This window comes from Macaca thibetana, chromosome 12, assembly GCF_024542745.1.
Source record: "Macaca thibetana thibetana isolate TM-01 chromosome 12, ASM2454274v1, whole genome shotgun sequence".
NCBI classification, from domain to species: domain Eukaryota; kingdom Metazoa; phylum Chordata; class Mammalia; order Primates; family Cercopithecidae; genus Macaca; species Macaca thibetana.
Genome location: NC_065589.1, coordinates 11,354,844 through 11,377,223, shown reverse-complemented (window position 1 = coordinate 11,377,223; position 22,380 = coordinate 11,354,844). Strand labels below are relative to the sequence as shown.

General features: G+C 44.5%; 1 protein-coding gene across 6 annotated transcripts in view; it reads left to right on the top strand.

Annotated features, from left to right (window-relative positions):
- ARMC9 (armadillo repeat containing 9) overlaps nt 1-22,380 on the top strand; it is a 180,370-nt gene that overhangs the window by 55,339 nt on the left and 102,651 nt on the right. For all 6 annotated transcript variants that reach the window (XR_007718163.1, XM_050751095.1, XM_050751093.1 and 3 more), the window contains exons 10-14: nt 2,112-2,146; nt 4,523-4,634; nt 7,849-7,941; nt 17,707-17,797; nt 19,645-19,768. Coding sequence is in view for 5 of the 6 variants with exons in the window: in XM_050751095.1 (XP_050607052.1) it covers nt 2,112-2,146; nt 4,523-4,634; nt 7,849-7,941; nt 17,707-17,797; nt 19,645-19,768 (455 nt within the window). In the remaining variant the exon portion in view is untranslated. The remainder of the gene's footprint in view (nt 1-2,111; nt 2,147-4,522; nt 4,635-7,848; nt 7,942-17,706; nt 17,798-19,644; nt 19,769-22,380) is intronic.

Below are 22,380 nucleotides of genomic sequence, written 5' to 3'. Positions count from 1 at the left end.
CATAATCCCAGCTACTCTGGAGGCTGAGGCGGGAGGATTGCTTGAGCCCAGGAGTTCAAGACCAGTCTGGGCAATATAGTGAGACCCTATCTGTAAAAAAAAAAAAAAAAAAAAAAAAAAAAAAAAAATTCAGTATCATTAAATGACAATAAATAACATTTTTAACAAGGCTTTTGTAATTTCATGCACGCAAAGAGGGGAGAATAATAAAATGGGTCTCCAAGTGACCATCACCCAGCTTGATCAGTAAATGGCATTTCACTAATCTTGCTTTGTTTCTTCTCCTCTACTTATTCCCTGCCCCCACCCTGGAGTTCTTTAAAATCCAATTCCAAACATGTCATGTCACCTGTAAATAATTCAATATACATCTCTAACTGATCAGAGACTTTAATATACAAACACATAGCCACAACACCAAATACAGTTAACACTAATTCCTTAGTATCTAATACCACCAGTCCACTCCATATTCAGATTTCCCTTATTTTCTCAAAATATCTTTTTACAATTGGTTTATTTGAGTCAATTCAAACAAGCACCACACACTGTATCTGTTTATATGTTTCTCAAATGTATTTTAGTACATACATAATACAGCACTGCCTAAAGTGGCAAAAAGACACACACACACACACACACACACACACACACACACACAAAATAAATGGGACAAGAATCTCCGTAAAGTAGGCAATGATTTTGCCTATAGACAGGATCAGAATTATAAGAGAGTGGGGTGGAAGAGGAGTTGTTAATGTTTTTTAAACACCTCTAGAATGTTTGACTTGGTACAAAGTGCACATTTTTATACTTGAAGAGAATCTTTTTTTTTTTTTTTTTGAGACGGAGTCTCACTCTGTCGCCTAGGCTGGAGTGCGGTGGCCAGATCTTGGCTCACTGCAAGCTCCGCCTCCTGGATTTACGCCATTCTCCTGCCTCAGCCTCCCGAGTAGCTGGGACTACAGACACCTGCCACCTCGCCCGGCTAGTTTTCTTTGTATTTTTTAGTAGAGACGGAGTTTCACCGTGTTAGCCAGGATGGTCTCGATCTCCTGACTTCGTGATCCGCCTGCCTCGGCCTCCCAAAGTGCTGGGATTACAGGCTTGAGCCACCGCGTCCGGCTGAGAAAATCTTAATAAAGAAAAAAGCCAGAATAATATAATGATTCATACTGCTTTTGTTCTTCATAATGTATTTAATTAGGCAGCTTGAAATGCCCCTGGGAGTTTGGTCAGGGAGAACCCATCGTTTTCTTTTCTTTTCTTTTTTGTTTTTTTGAGACAGAGTTTCGCTCTTGTTGACCAGGCTGGAGTGCAATGGTGTGATCTCGGCTCACCGCAACCTCCGCCTCCTGGGTTCAAGCGATTCTCCTACCTCAGCCTCCCGAGTAGCTGGGATTACAGGCATGTGCCACCACACTCGGCTAATTTTGTATTTTTAGTAGAGACAGGAACCCATCATTTTCTATAGAGGTTTTGTTTTGTTTTGTTTTTGGTTGTTTGCTTTTGTTTTTTTCTAAAGAAAATAAAAGAATCAAAGAATGGTTACTCCATAGGCAGAGCAGCCTCTACAGAGTTTTGCTTGGAGTGATGTAACATCAAACAAGGGCTGGTAGGCTGTGAGCTGGAGCAGTGGTGTGTAACTTTAGTTTGGGTTGATTTTTACATCATGTGTGACTTTGGTTGGTGAATCCTGGTGGATTAAAACTTCGCACATCTGGGCCGGCTGCAGTGGCTCACGCCTGTAATCCCAGCACTTTGGGAGGCTGAGGCGGGCAGATCACGAGGTCAGGAGATCATCCTGGCTAACACAGTGAAACCCCGTCTCTACTAAAAATACCAAACAAAATTAGCTGGATGTGGTGGCGGGTGCCTATAATCCCAGCTACTCGGGAGGCGGAGCTTGCAGTGAGCCGAGATTGGGCCACTGCACTCTAGCCTGGGCGGCAGAGCAAGACTCCGTCTCAAAAAACAAACAAACAAACAAACAAACAAAAAAAAACCTAACTTGCACATCTGTTGATTACATGCTATTAGGGTGATTTGGGATCCGTGCGTTGCTATCAGTGTTTAACACCATCTGTTTTCTTCTGTCCTCTTCCCCCCAGGCATCCACCATGTTACGAGCCTCCTTGGCACCCGTGTAAGTAACTACTCTTAGGAATTTTTATTAAGGAGAACAGCAATGTGTAAAATGGGAATTCAAAGTGTCTTTAATAAACACTCAGCAGCCTATCTTAGAGGAATGCCTTTGAGCTAGAGCTACATGTGAATATTAAAGGAAATACGAGTACTTATAAGTAATGTTGTTAAACTAGAATTATCTTTTATTGCATGTGTGTGTTTTGTTTTTTTTTTTTGAGACGGAGTTTCGTTCTTGTTGCCCAGGCTGGAGTGCAGTGGCGCAATCTCAGCTCACTGCAACCTCCGCCTCCTGGGTTCCAGCGATTGTCCTGCCTCAGCCTCCCGATTACAAGCATATGCCACCATGCCCGGCTAATTTTGTATTTTCAATAGAGACAGGGTTTCTCCATATTGGTCAGGCTGGTCTCGAACACCCAACCACAAGTGATCCACCCCCTTTGACTTCCCAAAGTGCTGGGATTATAAGTGTGAGCCACCGTGCCCGGCCATCTTATATTGTTAATTCTATTCTTTTGGTAAGGAAGCCTCAAATGAAAACAACTGTAGAATTGTTCATATGGTATTGTATAGAAATGTAATCTACTATCATAGTGCAATCCACAGAGTGTTGCACTGTCTGAATTTGTGTTGTCTGCTGGTTCACACTGTGATCAGGGCCATGGGCAGCCCTGTGTATGCCTGAGCACTCGTGTCCTGATGAGTTGGGCTGTCCCCCTTGGGAGTGTCTGATGCTGTGGTGGCAAGGGAGTTGAGAACCTTTGACTTGGACATGAGGACCAGGGTGGCTTCTGGGACCCTCTGAGCCAGCTTTGCGGGGGAGAAGGGGAAGATAGGGGTGCTGTGTGATTCCTCACACACCTGAGATGCCCACAGCATTCCTCCTCCCTCAGCCCTGCCTGAGTCTGACCTTGACCCCACACTTTATTCTCTCCTACCACTTTGGCAGCAGTATCACTGCACAGACTGCTAGGGTTAAAAGCCCACTCCTGCTACCCTCCCTGGGACCGAGGATTACTTATATAATTTCTTCGTGCCTCAGTTCCTCACTTATAAAATGAGGAGAATCATAGTAATTCTATTTTAGGATTGTTGTGAGGATCAAAATGAGTTAATACATATACAACACTTAGCATTTGGCGTAATACTGTAGTATTACACCAAAATGAGGAAACCATCATTGATAAAGTACTGTAAAGTAGACTGCAAAGCTCATTTAGTTTCACCAGTTTTTCCATGCCCTCTAATCTTCTTTTCTACAATAAAACAACAAAAAACAAAGCGTGAAGACACTTGTTTTAGCAACAAGGAGGCTGAGGTGATTCCTTTGGTTTCTGGCTGACCGAAGGTGAGTGGCGGGGCAGTCTGAGCTGTGTGGATCTCAAATCTGAGGTCTCTCCTCACTGAAACCTGGCTCCCCAGAGGTCTTTGCAGTCTCCCTGAGGAGGGCCTGCAAATTGTCCTACAACCCATCTCCTGCCTATGTTCCCATGCTGCTTGCTGACCACGCATTCTACCTCGTCGGAGGGCTGAGCCACCCACCTAATTACTCTTTTTTTCTTTTTTTTCTTTTTTTTTGAGACAGAGTCTTGCTGTGTCTTGCCTAGGCTGGAGTGCAGTGGTGCAATCTTGGCTCACTGCAGCCTCCACCTCCTGGGTTCAAGTGATTCTTCTGTCTCAGCCTCCCGAGTAGCTGGGACTACAGGCATGTGTCACTATGCCTGGCTAATTTTAATTTTGTGTTTTTAGTAGAGATGGGGTTTTACCATGTTGGCCAGGCTGGTCTCGAACTCCTGACCTTAGGTAATCCACCTGCCTAGGCCTCCCAAAGTGCTGGGATTACAGGCTTGAGCCAACATGCCTGGCCTCTGCCTACTTACTCTTCACACTTGTTTTCTGACTGTCATTCATATTCCCCCAGTCCAGTCGCTCAGGCTTGAGAGGATCACTGGCTTCAGGTGTTTAGGTAGAACTCTTGGGGCCTGGTGATGCTAATTGTCTTTGAACTATGTCTGGAATTCTAAACAGAACTTTGGTGGAAAGTCAAGATGCCCCCAAGGTGATTTCCACCCCATCCTAGGGAGGTCTGGCTGAAGGTGAATGTAGGGGTTTCTAAATCTGTTCAGACAAAGACTCCTTGTTTTAGGAAAAATGTTAAACAGAACCTAAGTCCATCCAACAGAACAGGCAGAGCTGAGCTGGTTGAAGCTGAGGTAGGAGCCCAGAACCCAGCCCACCCTCCAAGTGGAAGCCGGGAGGTCATGCTGGGAGCCCAGGGGAACAGCAGGCTCTAGCTCGGGTGTCATGATGCTCAGGAGGTGTAACGAACATGCCCTTTTGCCCTTTTCTTTCTCTTTGAACTTGTGTTGCTGAGTAGGAAATTGAAGGATGTCCCATTACTGCCCTCCTTGGATTATGAGAAACTGAAGAAGGATTTGATTTTGGGGAGTGACCGCTTGAAAGCCTTCTTGTTGCAGGCTCTACGCTGGGTAGGTACCTTTGTCTTAAAGTTAGAAAACAAAACCAAACCAGTGCTGGTTTCTTGGCTGGCTACCTTGCTTGTATCTTTTAACCCATCTTCCAGAAATCGTTCTTCCCCACTGTCTGCTGACACCAAGAACGGAAGTCGAAAGCCACTTCTGAAGATAGCCTGGGCCTCCTTTGAGAAACTCCTATATTATGGCAATTGTGATGTAATGAGTTAGGTAAATGAATTGCAAGTCCTGAGAGACTGCACCTGCGTGTAGCCCTTTCCTGGCCGTGAGCCCCACTCTACTTGTGGGGGCTGCGTGTGAGCGCATGGAGTCAGGGTTGATCACAGTCCCACAGAGGTTCTGTATTCAGGCACTGCCGTGTGGGCACCCTGGAGAGGCGCCAAGGAAAGAACTCCTGTTCACAAGGCCTAAAGGAAGTGGCCTGGTCCCCATCGTTACTTTTCTCCCTAGTGTTCAGATTGAGTGCAGTTGAAGTCAGCAATTGGTTCTCAAGCTTTTTAGTGTCAGACCCCTTTCCACTCTCAAAAATTACTGAGGACCTCAGAGAGCTTTCGTTTATGTGAATTTTGTCTACCAATATTTACAGCATTTGAAATTAAAACTGAAAAGATTTACCTGGGCATGGTGGCTCAAGCCTGTAATCCCAGCATACTGGGAGGCCGAGGCAGGTAGATCACCTGAGGTCAGGAGTTCAAGACCATCCTCGGCAACATGGCAAAACCCCATCTCTACTAAAAATACAAAAAATTAGCCAGGCATGGTGGCAGGTGCCTGTAGTCCCAGCTACTCAGGAGACTGAGGCAGGAGAATTGCTTGAACCCGGAAGGCAGAGGTTCCAGTGAGCCAAGATCACACCACTTCACTCCAGCCTGGGCAACACAGTGAGACCCCATCTCAAAAAAACCAAAAAACGAAAACAAAACGCTAAAGATTTGAAGTATATGTTTATTAATTCATTTAAAATGAGCAATAATGAATGACATGTTAACATAAATAACATTTTTTGTGATGAATACTACTTTCCAAACAACAACAGAATTTTGAGAAAAGCAGCATTGTTCTGCAGTTGTCTTTAATGTCTGGCTTGATGGAAGACAGGTGGATTCTTATATCTGCTTTGGGTTTGATTGTCAGTGTCACACTTCATATAGCCTCCCAGAGACTGATCACAAAAAAGGCATTGTCATATCTTAGTATTATGAAAATTGTGACCTTGCAGACCCCCTAAAGGGTTTGAGGGACCTCTCCGGGTTCTCTGGACCACACTGTGAGAACTGCTGACTCAAGCCAACATTGATTGAGCCAGCAGTTCTTTAACTGAACAGTTCATTCTAATTCATTAGCATCAGACACCTTCATGGACCCCCGAATTTCAAGGTATCTTGGCATAAGGATCCTTAGCAATTTCCCATCTGTGGATAGAAACAGTTCTCACTTGCATGCTTCTATGATAGTGCTTCCTGAAGTACGTCTTGAGGACTCGGACGACGTATCCAGGATCCACAGGAAGAGTCCTATGGACAAGCAGTGATGTCTGCTCTGGTTTTGTTTGGGTCAGGACTGGAGTGGGTGGGGCAGCATGAGTCATCCACAGTGGCCGTCTCCTCCCTGGCCATTTGTCTCTCTCTGCTCAAACTCTCAAACTCATCTTTTATATGGCTCTTGGTTTACTGACACTGCACTTCCTCTCAGTCCGTGCTACTCCTGAGCCTCTTGCTGAGACAGGGTATTCCTTTGCTGAGAGAGTGACATCCTCACAAAACAACCAGGAAAGGTGAACAGGTTTCTAATGTTTTGGTCTGTGTCCCTCTCCAGTGCCCCCACCCAGCTTCTTGCCCCTGCTTCAACCTCAGTGAACTCAACAGAAGGGTAGCAGCACCCCAGTGTGACATTCCAGGCACACCCTGGCCATGATGGTCACGTCTGTTGGCAGTGCCTGCTCTGGAGGCCTTCCCGGCTCTCCTTCCAGCCCAGGGCGTCTGATGCTCTGGCCTGTGCTCTTGCCCATGCTAAGAACTAGCACATTCCTTGCACATCCAGCTTCTCTTTGGCTAGAAGCAGGGCTTACAGCCTCAGGATTTTTATCTAGTAAGATTTTCCTGAAAGAGCAAGGATATTTGCTTACTCTGTTACGTGCTTTTTCGTATCCCACCTCACACCTGTACACACCCATGTGCACACATACACACAGCCATTATACTAGCTCTGTGGACATTGCATAAATTTTTACTTGTAGCAACATGACAGACTTATGGCTTTCTAAAATCTACAAAATTCTAGCCAGCTACCTCTACACTCATACATGCACATATGCACACATGCACACACACGCATAGGCACATGCACTGTATCACTCTGTCATTCCCTATAGGATAGGATAGGGTGAATTTGTTGGCGGAGCATGCATTCAGAGTGCTCTACAGTGAGCCCTGGGCCCCTCCCACTGAGCCCACGCCACTGTGCCCTGTATTGTACTTCCCTGAGCTAGACCTCACTTCCTTGTCCCCCACCATACTCACGCTCCCCTGTGCTGGTTAATAGGCAGCCTTTCCTGCAGGGGCCAGCTTCTGAGCCCCTTTATACAAGAAATGCTTCTCTGGGCATGAATGAGCTCTTCCCTATCTGCACACTTGCAGTCTGAGCATTTTGCTGCCTCACTTCTCTGAAGAGTTCACATGTATAAATTGGCTCCCTGTGTCACCCATTAGGAAGCACATGATAGGTTCTTTTTTTTTTTTTTTTGAGACGGAGTCTCACTCTGTCACACAGGCTGGAGTGCAGTGGCGTGATCTTGGCTCACTGCAAGCTCTGCCTCGTGGGTTCACGTCATTCTCCTGCCTCAGCCTCCCGAGTAGCGGGGATTACAGGCGCCTGCCACCACACCCAGCTAATTTTTTTGTATTTTTACTAGAGACGGGGTTTCCTCACGTTAGCCAGGACGGTCTCGATCTCCTGACCTTTTGATCCGCCTGCCTTGGCCTCCCAAAGTGCTGGGATTACAGGCGTGAGCCGCTGCACCCGTCCCACATCAAAATTTCTTGTTTTGGTTGGCCGGTTAATTTGCCACCACCTCCCCAGCTGAATATTACTTATTTTGTTTGCTTAAATGTGTAGTTACTGATACTGCCATTTAAAACACGCCTGCTCTGTGAAACTTTTCTCCATGGTAAGACTTAGGTCTCGCTGCTTTTGTTTCTCCTTGCTCCAGCGCTTGACCACATCCCATCCTGGAGAGCAGAGGGAGACCGTTCTGCAGGCCTACATCAGCAACGACCTCTTGGACTGTCATAGCCACAACCAGGTTGGTAAGAGGTGGGCCAGATCCCGGCCATGGCCTTCAATTCTAGGGAATGATCTCAGTAGATGAGGGAAGCTTTAATTTCTATATACATTTTCAGTATCGTAACTTTATGTCAGCCTTGAGCTCATGAGGTCTTTTGCTCACCTTAGGCATTGGCCTACTTTTTGCTTCTAGTGAAGAGTTCTAGACAAGTTAGAACTGCTTGGTTCATCATCTCTGGAGCTCTTTTCTGCCGTTTTTCCTTTTCTCAAATTCCCAACTCTTTACCTCACCTCACTGCTTGCCATGAGTCCTGAAAACTGAATATGACTTTGGAGTGACAAGGTAGATAAGCAAATTCAGGTTGTTTACATCTGGGCCTGACGAAAAATGTCTTGAACACAGTACTTACGTACAGTTTTGGACCAGATAGGTCTACTGATCCTGTGGGAAAAGTATGAGATTTGGGGTAAAATAAACTAGCTTTCCAACCTTTGCTCTACCACTCATTAGCCGAGTCACCATAAGCAAGTTACTCAGGCTCAGGCACCTCCTCATCTGGGCAAGGAGTCGCGCCTGCCTCGGGAGGTTGTTGGGATGATTACGTACAGTCATGTGTGGGAAGTCCTTAGCCCCACGCCTGGCACCAAGTAGTCACTACATGGGCTTTCTCTTCTGTCCTTGCCCCTCCTGTCTGTATCTGCACCAGTCTTCACTGGACAGGAGGAGGATCAGGATTTTGAATTTGGCACATGTTAACAGGGTACTATATTTTGTTATTTGGTTGAATTTTTATCCAGAGTGCTGTAAAAATGTAAAGCTGTGGTTAAACTTCACAATGTGTGCACTGAGTGGAGTACCAAATGCTCTGAACGCTCACTGATTAAACAGCTGTCGTAGGCCATTTCCTGCTGCTATAACAGAATACCACAGATAGGGGAATTTATAAACAATCCAAGTGTATTGTGCTCACAGTTCTCGAGTCTAGGAAGTCCAAGAGCATGGCGCCAGCATCTGGCAAGAGTTATCCCAAAGCAAAAGGCAGAAGGCAGAAGTGAGCATGCAAGACAGAGAATGGGGATTGAAGCTGTCTTTTTATCAGGAGCCTACTCACACAATAACTAACCCACTCCAGCAATAATGGCATTAATCCATTAATGCCTAATATCCTCTTAAAGTTCCCACCTCCCTGTACTACTACATTGGCAATTAAATGTCGAGACGAGTTTTGGTGGGGACATTTAAACCATAGCAGCAGACCCTGGGAAAGTGATTTATACATTCATCTGTTGTGCATACAGGCAATACAATTTGAGTTTTGAGTTGCCAGTTTATTCTGTGAATGTAGTCTTAATGCTCTCATGAAAGAGTTGTGTTAAGTTTGAAAATACTCTCTCATATTCTTGACTTATTTTCTTGCTTTTTTTTCTGTTTGGATTTATAATGGCATTGAATCCAGCCTACAAGGCATGAAGCACCTGAATAATATATTGTTATAACTTCCAAACTCAAATTCAAAGAGTGAAGTCAATACTGATTATTTCTAACATTATTTCATTGAGTCGAAGATACACTTTCCCCCCCATTTTAACATCTTTGCTATTAGGGTGTATCTGACAGTTAGTGGCATATTATAGTTTAATTGGCAGTGTTTTTTTCCTTTCTTGATTATGTATAAAATGAGAATGTGTCCTCTGATGAAAGGTGTGTTGGGTTTTGTCATCTACGGTTTTTGTCAAAAATGCAGTGAACTCTGTAGCCATTGAAGAGAGTAATTTCTTCCTCAAGTCACTATATGTAATTGCTGTGGTTTACTTATATATATATTTTGAGATGGAGTCTCACTCTTGTCACCCAGGCTGGAGTGCAGTGGCGCAATCTCAGCTCACTGCAACCTCCACCTCCTGGGTTCAAGCAATTCTCCTGCCTCAGCCTCCTGAGTAGCTGGGATTACAGGCGCCCGCCACCACACACAGCTAATTTTTGTATTTTTAGTAGAAATGGGGTTTCACCATGTTGGCCAGGCTAGTCTCGAACTCCTGACCTCAGGTGATCCACCCACCTCAGCCTCCCAAAGTGCTGGGATTACAAACGTGAGCCACTGCGCCCAGCTATGGTTTATTTATTTATTTTGAGATGGAATTTCACTCTAGTACCCAGGCTGGAGTGCAGTGGCACGATCTCGGCTCACTGCGACCTCCATCTCCTGGGTTCAAGCAATTCTCCTGCTTCAGCCTCCCGAGTAGCTGGGATTACAGGCACGTGCCACCACGCCTAATTTTGTATTTTTAGTAGAGACGGGGTTTCTCCATGTTGGTCTCGAACTCCTGACCTCAAGTGATCCACCCACCTCAGCCTCCCAAAGTGCTGGGATTACAGACATGAGCCACTGTGCCTGGCCTGGTTTATTTTTTTAAGAAGAAATGAGCTGCTGGGTGCAGTCGCTCATGCCTATAATTTCAGCACTTTGGGAGGCCAAGATGGGCAGATCAGGAGGTCAGGAGATCAAGACCAGCCTGGCCAACATGGTGAAACCCTGTCTCTACTAAAAATACAAAAATTAGCCAGGCATGGTGGCACATGCCTGTAATCCCAGCTACCCAGGAGGCTAAGGCAGGAGAATCGCTTGAACCCCGGAGATGGAGGTTGCAGTGAGCGGAGATGGCACCACTGCATTCCAGCCTGGTGACAGAGCATCTCAAAAAAAAAAAAAAAGAAGAAGAAATGAGCTGAACCCTTGAACACTTTTACACTGCTGGTGGCAATGTCAATTAGTACAACCACTATGGGAAACAGTATGGCGATTCCTTAAAGAACTCAATGTAAAACTACCATTTGGTCCAACAGTCCCACTACTGGCCATCCACCCAAAGGAAAAGAAGTCATTATATGAAAAAGACACATGCCCACACATGTTTTCATTTTGCAGTTACAAAGATTTGGAACCAACCTAAGTGCCCATCAACAAATGAGCAGATAAAGAAAATATAGTATATATACAGCATGGGATACCACTCAGCCATAAAAAGGAATGAAATAATGTCTTTTGCTGCAACTTAGATGGAGCTGGAGGCCATTATTCTAAGTGAAGTAACTTAGGAGTGGAAAACCAAATATCATTATGTTCTTACTTATAAGTGGGAGCTGAGATATGAGGATGCAAAGAAAAATGTTATAATGGACCTTGCACAGGTGGCAGTGTTCACTGTACCCAATGGGTGCACCAAAGACTCAGAAGTCACCACTAAATAACTTATCCCTGTAATTAAAAACCACCTGTACCTCACAAACATTAAATAATTTTTTTTTTAAAAAAAAAAAAAGAAGAAATAAGCTGGATATGGTGGCTCATGCCTGTAACCCCAGCAGTTTGGGAGGCCCGAGGTGGGCAGATCACTTGAGGTCAGGCGTTTGAGACCAGCCTGGCCAACATGGTGAAACCCTGTCTCTACTAAAAATGCAAAAATTAGCCAGGTGTGGTGTGCGCACCTGTAATCCCAGCTACTTGGGAAGCTGAGGCAGGAGAATTGCTTGAACCCAGGAGGCAGAGATTGCAGTGAGCTGAGATTGCACCACTGGACTCCAGCCTGGGTGGCAGACTGAGACTCTATCTCAAAAAAAAAAAAAAAAAAAAAAAAAAAAGAAATGAGTTGAAGTTCTCTTAAGATGTCAGAGAATCTGCAGGGCAGAAAGACTCCTTGTCCAACACGGGTGCTGTGTCACTATGGGACCAAGGTAAACTAGCCTGTACAGAACTCAATCCATTCCTCTTCCGTAGTGGTTCTCAAAGTTTAATGTGCATTGTTATCTCCTGGAGGTCTCATTAAAACAGATCACTGGGTCCCACCAACAGTTTCCATTCAATAGGTCTATGGTGGGGCTCATGGATTTTCATTTCCAGCAAGTTTTCCCGTGATGCTAATACTGCTGGTCCAGGATGCTTTGAGAATTACAGCTTGAGTATTGGGGGAACCCACCCCCAATACTTCAATGTGGGGTCTTTCTATTTTCCATAAGTGTCAGCTGGCTGAGACATAAAGAGAAACAGTATAAAGAGAGGAATTTTACAGCTGGGCCGCCGGGGGTGACATCACATATTGGTAGGAACATGATGCCCACCTGAGCCTCAAACCAGCAAGTTTTTATTAAGGGTTTCAAAAGGGGAGGGGGTGTAAGAACAAGGAGTAGGTACAAAGATCACATGCTTCAAAGGGCAAAAAACAGAACTACTAATAAGGGTCTAACAAAGATCACATGCTTCTGAGGGAACAGGACAAAGGGCAAAAGCAGAACTACTGATAAGGGTTCAACAAAGATCAGGGTCTATGTTCAGTGGTAAGGGTCTATGGTAAGGGTCTATGTTCAGTGGTAAAGATCTATGGGTCTATGGTAAGGGTCTATGGTAAGGGTCTATGTTCAGTGGTAAGGGTCTATGTTCAGTGATAAGATAAGGGTCTATGTTCAGTGGTGTGTGTATTGTCTTGATAAACATCTTAAACAACAGAAAACAGGATTCGAGAGCAGAGAGCCGGTCTGACCACAAATTTACCAGAGTGGAGTTTTTCCCCACCCTAGTAAGCCTGAGGGCACTGCAGGAGACCAGGGCATATCTCAGTCCTTATCTCAACCACATAAAGCAGACATTCCCAGAGCGGCCGTTTACAGACCTCCCCCCAGGAATGCATTCCTTTCCCAGGGTATTAATATTCCTTGCTAGGAAAAGAATTTAGCGATATCTTCCCTACTTGCGTGTCCGTTTGTAGGCTCTCTGCAAGAAGAAAAATATGACTCGTTTTGCCTGACCCTGCAGGCAGTCAGACCTTATGGTTGTCTTCCCTTGTTCCCTAAAAATCACTCTTATTCTGTTCTTTTTCAAGGTGCCCTGATTTCATATTGTTCAAGCACACATGTTTTACAATCAATATGTACAGTTAACACAGTTATCACAGTGGTCCTGAGGTGACGTACATCCTCAGCTTACGAAGATAACAGGATTAAGAGATTAAAGACAGGCATAAGAAATTATAAAAGTATTATTTGGAAACTGATAAATGTCCATATTAAAATGAAATCTTCACAATTTATGGTCCTCTGCCGCAGCTCCAGCCGGTCCCTCCATTCGGGGCCCCTGACTTCCTGCAACACTCGAGACCAAAAACTTGAATGGAGCCAAATTTAATGAAATTATAGAGAACTGAATTTTTCATTTTTAGCTGAATTCTTAGTTTCTAGACTTCATAAATATCTCCCTTCATATCTCTAAGCATCTTACCCATTTTTAAGTGTACAGTTCAGTGGTATTAAACACATTCATAATGTGCAACCATCACGTGCCATCCGTCTCCATAAATAACTTTTTTCATCTTGTAAAACTGAAACTCTGTAGCCATTAAGCAATAATTCTCCATTCCCCCCTACTCCAGGTCCCTGGCAAATTCCCATTCTACTATCTGTCTCTATGATTGTGACTTCTCCAAATACCTCATATAAGTAGAATTGTACAGTATTTTTCTTTTTGTGACTGGCTTATTTCACTTAGTTAATGTCCTCAGATTCATCCATGTAGCATATGTCAGAATTTCTTTCCTTTTTAAGGCTAATATTTCATTGTATGGATGGACCATATTTTGCATATCTATCTGTTCCTCCATCAGTGGACATTTGCATTGCCTCCACCTTTTGGCTACTGTGAATAGTGCTGCTGTGAAGTGTGCATACACATCCTGACTGTTGTGTTAATCTGCCCCTTGCTTTTTCTTTATAATTTTCCCATCTATGTGTATATCCTGCATAATACAGCATTTGCTTTTGGGCTGAGTAGCAAGCACCAGCCTCGCTCTGCAAGGAAACAGGACTGTGCCCATGTTAGATGAAGTTAGCTAGGAGAAGATGGCATAAACCAAAGTTTGGGATGACATTTGGACATAGCTTCCCTGAGCACTTATTGATCCCCTCCGGGAACATTGGTCATCAAAGGTGGGAGACAGTCCTGGGAAACATAGAGCATCGGGCAGAAGTGAAAGGTTGGCCAGGTACCAGTTGTCCAACAGCAATATTTATTTATTTTTTAATTTTTTGAGACTGTCTCGCTCTGTTGCCCAGGCTGGAGTGCAGTGGTGCGATCTTGGCTCACTGCAACCTCTGTCTGCTGGGTTCAAGCAATTCTCCCACCTCAGCCTCCTGAATAGCTGGGACTACAGGTGCGTGCCACCATGCCCAACTAATTTTTGTATTTTTATTACAGATGGAGTTTCGCCATGTTGGCCAGGCTGGTCTCGAACTCCTGACCTCAGGTGATCCACCCGCCTCAGCCTCCCAAAGTGCTGGGATTACAGGCATGAACCACTGCACCTGGCCCAGCAGCAATATTTATGCCCAAGGGCAATGGTGAGCTGCTCTGTATTTTGTCTCATAAGCTCACCTGATCTCCTCCTAGTTCTCAGGGGTTGATCACTTGAGAACACTTCTGTGGCAGTAGAAAGACTGTTCACAGCTACTCCACAAAGCAGGGCATGGAAAGGGGAGCTGGAACTTCACTAGCATATGTTCAGGGTTATCCAAATGCAGATAAGTCTGGGCTCGTCTCACCAGCTATTTTGTACTCTGTTTAAAAATTAGGACATGGTGCACTACTTTGGAACACGGGCAGCATTTACTAAAACTGAATACCTGTGTCCTAACAAAGCCACTCCTAAGTAAGCCCCACCCAAAACATGCCCATATGTTCACTAAAAAACATGCAAGAATATTCATAGCTGCACTTCCAGAACCAAAACACTGGCTGCAACCCAAATGTCCATCAGCAGTAGAGTGAATACCTGTGATGTATTTGTAAAATGGGATACCTCGAGCAATGAGAAGGAATACAGCAGAGACCCTGGGTGAATATCTCAAACATATTGTTGAATGAAAAAGTCAAACATAAGAGAATATATAATATATGGTTTCATTTATCAAAAAATTTAAAGCCAAGCAACATGAATCTATGATGTTAGAAGCCAGGAGAGAGGTCACCCTTGGTTTGGGATGGGGTTCTGGAAGGGCTTTTGGGACGATGGTCATGTTCTGTTTCTTGATCTGTTTACTAGTTAGCCACATGTTCACTTTGTGAACACTCATCAGGCTGTACTTGTGATCTGTGCAGTGTCCTGTGTAGATGCTATACTTCAACAAAAATTCGACCTAAATTGGTGTAATGGTAACAGGCATCTTGGGGATGACAGCCTTGGATATGTCGCCCTCTTGAATCAGCTGAGTTTAGTCTGGAAAACATTCTGGTGCATAGCTGCTGTCCAGGAGTCTCTTCACCAAACGTGTGTTGATTCCTTTCACCTCTTTCCTGAATTGGATCTCTGTTTCCAGTGTCTGATATTATCTTATTTCTTGACTTGTTCTCTCGGTTGGTGGAACACATCCTTTAGTTAATCGCATCTAGAGAAAATGTGCACAGGAAGTATATATTTTGAAATCATATATGGTCAAGAAATGTCTTCATTCTTTGTATAGAATCCTAGATTGTAAATAATTTTCCTTCAGAATTTTGAAGACATTACTCCATTGTCTTTTAGGTTCCAGTTTTGCTGTTCAGAAATCCAAAGCCAGCTGGGTATGGTGGCTCATGCCTATAATTCTAGCACTTTGGGAGGCCAAGGCAGGAGGATCGCTTGAGCCCAGGAATTTGTGAGCAGCTGAGAAAAAAAAAAAAAAAAAATTAAATTAACCAGACACGTTGGCATGCGCCTGTAGTCCCAGCTAACTCAGAGGGCTGAGGTGGGAGGATTGCTTGAGCCCAAGAGGTTGGGGCTCTGAGCTGTGATCACGCCACTGCACTCCATCCTGGGCAACAAAGTGAGACCTTGACTCAAAAAATTTAAAACAGAAATCCAAAGCTATTCCAATTCTTTATCTTTCATATGTGACCTGTTTCTCTCTCGAGAAGCATATTGAATCTTCCCAGTTTCCCATTGACGTCCTTCGTGAGGTATATTTTAATCCATTGTTTTGAGCACTTTGTGGACCCTTTCAATCTGACAGCTTTCATTTTGGGAACTTTTTCTTGAGTTATTTTGTTGAGGATTTCTTCCTTCTGTTTTCTGTGTTCTCTCTCTGAATGTTGAACCTCCTGACCTGGTTTTCTATTTTTCTTATAGTTTCGCTCATATTTTCTACTTTTTGTTCCATTCTTTGGGAGATTTTTTTTTTTTTTTTTTTTTTTTTTTTTTTTGAGACTATCTCACTCTGCTGCCCTGGCACAATCTCAGCTCACTGCAACCTGTGCCTCCTGGGTTCAAGCAATCCTCCTGCCTCAGCCTCCCGAGTAGCTGGGATTACAGGTGTGCGGCACCACGCCTGGCTAATTTTTGTATTTTTGTAGAGATGGGGTTTCACCATGTTGGCCAGGCTGGTCTCAAACTCCTGACCTCGAGTGATCTGCCCACCTCGGCCTCCCAAAGTGCTGGGATTATAGGCGTGAGCCACCCTGCCCAGCCTCCCTGGATTTCTTCATCTTTATTTTCTGACCCTTCTGTTGAAACTTTTATTTCCTTTTTGATAGCTTTCTCTTGTTTCATGGATATAATACAGTTTCTTATATCTTTGAGGATATTAGTGATAAATTTTTATTTAATTTTTAGTTTTCTTCTCCCTGCACAGTCTCATTTACTCCAAGCCCGCCCCCGCCCCATTTGTTTTGGCCTCCTAGTAGAAACTTTTCTCAGATGTCTGGTGGTCCTTGATGATCTCCTAATGAGAGATTTGGAGTGAAGGGGACTACAGAGCCATTGAGTGTGATGGTGGGGCCTGTCGATGGATAGCTCCATCCAGGGGGATCTGGGTGGGCCGTTTGCTGGGAACCTCTGATTTCATGGTCTCTAGTTCTTTCTCCTTGGGCTGGTCACTTCACCGTGAGAATAGTCTTCTAATCTTGGGCCTAGAGGGAAAGGGTCTGGTTGCCAGGGTCCTGGGAGCCAAGTTTTGGGGTGGCCCTCTGTTCCACATTCATTCTGCATTTAGACACTAACCCCCCTCTCCATTTTGTTCTAGAACCCCTGCAACCCTTGCTCTCCTCTGCCTGGTGTCCCCCATCCACAGACCCTTTATGTCACCCTCACAGGGGAACACCCTCTCCCCTGCCCTGTGCTGAGAGATGCGCAGGACTCACATGAGTGGGATCCAGCTGCTGCTTAAACAACTTCCATTCATTCCATTCCATTTATTTTTCTTCAGCTCTTAAGGCCTTTGAGGAGTGAGTAATGGAAACGGTAATTCCACAGTGCCCGTTGCTGCCTTGAGATTTGACCTTCTTGGGCCTGCTAAGCCTCTTGCCATGCTGCATTCCCACTTCCAGAATTGTGGCGTTATTGTTTCTCGTGCTGTTCTCTCTGTCCTTGGCAATTATCTTTTTTAACGGTCCATTTATTGTAATTTTACTGTGATTTAGAGGGAGCCAAATTAGGCATGTGTCTTGGATCTGCCATTCTAACCTGGAAAACAGCAGCAACGGTAACAGCAAACAGGACTGCTTCCTTTGCGCCAGTCACTGTTCTGAGGGCTTTGTATAATTAATTCATTTAATTTGGAAATCTGACTTAACTTATTTTTGCCAAGTCTCATCAAATTTCAGCTGGAAATCAAGGCTTCCAGATGAAATGTTTGGCTTTAGTCTGTTTATTTCACCTCTAATAAGTTCAGGCAGAGGAAGAGAACTACCAGACCCAAAGAGGAGACATATGTTTATCTCTCCCTTTTCTTAACCTTGTTGTTTTTCCTCTTGACTTTTTCCCCCAGAGGAGTGTGCTTCAGTTGCTGCACTCCAAGAGTGACGTGGTGCGGCAGTACATGGCCAGGCTCATCAATGCTTTTGCGTCACTGGCAGAAGGTGAGACATCAGCTTTGCTTCAAAGAGAAGAGCTTGGTCACACTGGTGTGCTTTTTCCTTTGAAAATGAGCGTTCCTCCCAAGTTTCTTGGACATGACGCTTCCTCAGTTTGTTACTGTTTAATTTATCTAAGGTCTTTTGTGAAAATTGTTGTCATATTGCTTTCATTTATGTCAGAGCACATTTAGACAGTTTTGGGGTTTATTTTGTAAACCTCCCGGTTTTATTTTATAAAGCTTTCTGGTTTTGTAACATAGCAACATTTTATATTGCTTTCAAGTATATCACAGGTAATGAATGCATTTTCTATAATTTCCTACTTAAGGCAAAATACGTGAAACAATTACGGCAAAATAAGCTTAGTGAAACAAAGCAGACGCCAATAAACACTGCACCATTTCCTTCGGAAGACTATGACCTCTTAAATCAAAGGATTTGAAAACTCTGAAAATAACATGCCCCCATAACTGAATTTAAAATGATTTTGCAAAGTGCCATTATCTTCCATAAGTTCTTATTTATTTGAGCTCTTTATAATGTGAATAAAGGGAGTTTTCAAATTATGAATATATGATACTCCAAAACTTTGTTCATTTGTTCGTTCATTCTTCCATCCTTTTGGCAGACATTTATGATACGCCAGGATATGTTACTGAGGACCATTCATATGATAATACTGTTGAAACTTATGTCTGAAATTAACATCTTCCATATCAATTCAGAAGTCCATAGCAGGCTAGTGACCGTTCTGGGCTTATTACAGGGTCCCAGGTATGGCATCTTGCTTCTTCTCCAGGCCTTGTACAGAGAGTGTGGACGGAAGCATTCCTTGGCTGCCTCTGTTGTGAAGACTTAAGGGCTCATAACACACACATCTACCCCTCTTTTCTCCTTGTAGATCTGACTGTTGGGTTCAGGATTTCATGGAAAAAAAGGACAGTGCTCCCCACAAGAACACAGCAATGAATTATGTTTAGCTCTCAAGAAGAGTGGTTTTTCTAGTCATCAGATATTTCATTGAATAAAACCAACTTTTGGAAGAAATATCTTTTAATAAATTTTGTGGGGGTTTTGTGGTTTTTTTTGTTTTTGTTTTTGTTTTTGTTTTGAGACAGAGTCTCACTCTGTCACCCAGGCTGGAGTACAGTGGCATGATCTCAGCTCACTGTAGCCTCAACTGCCCGGGCTCAAGCAATGTTCCTCCCGCCTCAGCCCCCCAGTTAGCGGGGTCAACAGGTGTGCATCATCATACCTGGCTAATTTTCCTTAGTTTCTGTGGAGACGAGGTTCTGCCCTGTTGTCCAGGCTGGTCTCCAATGCCTCGGCTCAGACAATCCACCTGCCTCAGCCTCCAAAAGTGCTAGGATTACAGGCATAGCCACCTTGCACAACCAGTACGTTTTTGTTTGTTTATTTGTTTGTTTGTTTTGAGATGGAATCTCGCTCGCTCTGTCATTCAGGCTGGAGTGCAGTAGTGCAATCTCGGCTCACTGCAACCTGCCTCCCAGGGTCAAGCAATTCTCCTGCTTCAGCCTCCCGAGTAGCTGGGTTTACAGGCACCTGCCACCATGCCCAGCTAATTTTTGTATTTTTAGTAGAGACGGGGTTTCACCACATTGGCCAGGCTGGTCTCGATCTCCTCAGGTGATCTGCCTGCCTCAGCCTCCCAAACTGCTGGGATTATAGGCGTGAGCCACTGCACCCTGCCCAGTAAGTTTTTTAGAACATAAAATTACCCAAACTCTACTGTGTTATATGCAAAGTAAGTTTTCATGGAAAGTGGTTTTGTAGCATACCAGATAAATTATTTCTGTCTTTCACCTGTTTGCTCTCTGGTGTATCATCAGGTCGCCTCTACCTTGCCCAGAACACAAAGGTGCTGCGGATGCTGGAGGGAAGACTGAAGGAGGAGGACAAGGACATCATCACCAGGGAGAATGTTCTTGGGGCCCTGCAGAAGTTCAGCCTCAGGTAATGATTGTGCAGTAGGTCACGGCATCTCCTGTGAGATCAGATTGAGTTAAAATTCCCATGGCAACCCAGGAGGTAAATGGTATTTTTCCACTACACTTTGGAGAGGTTGGATGACTCTCTAAGACAGAACTAGAAAGCTTATCTCTAATCCTCTAAACTATCCTGCTTGAGGCTGCTGGAGATGGAGGAAGACATTTTCAAAGCACCATTGGATTTTCCTAATAGACATTATCAAGTGCCAGCCATGCAGGATTGTGTCTCGGGGCATGTGCAGGGCTTAGAGACAGATACATGTATCAGACCTGATAGAGCCTCAGCCCTCAAGTTACTTCCAGTCCCCTATGGGAGCCGCACACATGAATGCACATCCCAGCAGAGTGTCAGAGGCAGTCCTGTGGAAGTCAGGGTTAGGGCCTCCTGACCTTGTCCATGATCCCAGCAGCCCACCCCATGGGCTCAGCCTAGACCGTCATGACTTGGAGCTGATGGGGCTGGGCTAATTTCTATATTTTTAGTACAGATGGGGTTTTTTTTTTTTTTTTTTTTTTGAGACGGAGTCTCGCTCTGTCACCCAGGCTGGAGTGCAGTGGCCGGATCTCAGCTCACTGCAAGCTCCGCCTCCTGGGTTCACGCCATTCTCCTGCCTCAGCCTCCCGAGTAGCTGGGACTGCAGGCGTCCGCCACCTCGCCCGGCTAGTTTTTCGTATTTTTTAGTAGAGACGGGGTTTCACTGTGTTAACCAGGATGGTCTCGATCTCCTGACCTCGTGATCCACCCGTCTCGGCCTCCCAAAGTGCTGGGATTACAGGCTTGAGCCACCGCGCCCGGCCAAGATGGGGTTTCATCATGTTGGCCAATCTGGTCTTGAACTCCTGACCTCAGGTGATCCACCCACCTCAGCCTCCCAAAGTGCTAGAATTAACAGGCGTGAGTCACCGCACCTGGCCCCATAGTCGTCAGTTAACGGCTTTGTTGAGATGTGTTTACACACCATAATATTTCCCCATATTAAACATACAATTGAAGGATTTTTAGTGTATTTACAGAGTGGTGCAGTCATCACCACAATCCAGGTTTAGGACATTTCCATCACCACAAGAAGAAACCTCATACCCATTTATAGTCACTCCTCATTCCTACCCGCAGGCCCTGGTAGCCACGAATCTGCTTTCTGTCAATTGACTTGTACTGGACGTTTCATATAAATGGATCTCATGTAGTGTGTGCTCTTTTGTGACTGGCTTCTCTTAGCATCGCGTTTGCAAGGTTCATCTATGTAGCAGCATATGTCAGGGCCTCATTCCTTTTGTGGCTGAATATGATACTCCATTATGGCTATACCACATTGTTTGTTTGTTTGTTTTGGAGACAGAGTCTCACTCTGTCGCCCAGACTGGAGTGCAGTGGCGCAATCTCGGCTCAGTGCAACCTCCACCTCCTGAGTTCAAGCAATTCTCCTGCCTCAGCCTCCTGGGTAGCTGGGATTACAGGCGCGCACCACCACACCTGGCTAATTTTTGTATTTTTAGTAGAGATGGGGTTTCACCAAGTTGGTCAGCCTGGTCTCGAACTCCTAACCTCATGATCCACCCTCCTCGGCCTCCCAAAGTGCTGGGATTACAGGCGTGAGCCTCTGTGCCCGGCCCACACCAGTTTGTTTGTCCTTCAGTTGATCGGCATTTGGGTTGTTTGCATTTTTGGCCAATATGCATAATGCTGCTGTGAACGTTTCAGCACAAGTCTTCATGTGGACATATGTTTCCTTTTCTCATGGATTGGCATCTGGGAGAGTAATTGCTGGGACATATGGTAATTTTTTCAGAGTTTTGATTCTCTCATGATCACCTGAAGTTCTCTTTGACTTTCTTGAGAACTCTAGTCCCTGGAGTCTTCAACTTTTTTCTGTCGGACCTCTTCTGAACACACTTTCTTCCCATCAAATGTGGTTAACATTCGACTGACTCACAAGTAACCAGAAGCCTGCAAAGTGAAATGGTCTAAGCATGTGTGTGTTTAGTGGAGGAAGGAATAGGTATTTGTATCTACTATTTGCCAACTCCCTGCTAATGAAAATTCTTTGTTCTAACTATATGAATTGAAAAGAACTGTAAGTGATCTGCAGTGTCATTACTTCCTCAGAGCATACAAACACTTCATTTCTGTTTGTTTATAGAGAGAACTTTGCTCAGTGTCGACCATTTTGGGGAAGTGTTTAGAAATTCAATAACTATAGTTAAGTAACAGATATAAGATATGGTGAAAAAAATACTTCCTTCTGGTAATGCAAATACTTACTGCCTGTTTATCTTTTCCTCCAAATGATAATTTAAGCTTTTTTGTTCTGTAAATGTGCTTAACCTTTTTGCAGTTTTCCCGAGTCTCTGCAATAAATGGAGAAGATAGCTAGTTACCAAGAGAGTGCAGTCTTCACCGTATTCTAATAAGCCACCCTGATTGGGTCAGTGTAGTGTTTAAGAACAGGATGAACAAATAAACTGGCTCCGCTGTTCTGTCCTGAGCAGTGGTTTTGCCAAAATCTGCTCATCAGGAGATGTGCAGATCTGGCTTCTCTGTGGCATGTCAGTTTTCTACTAATCCAGATGGCATCT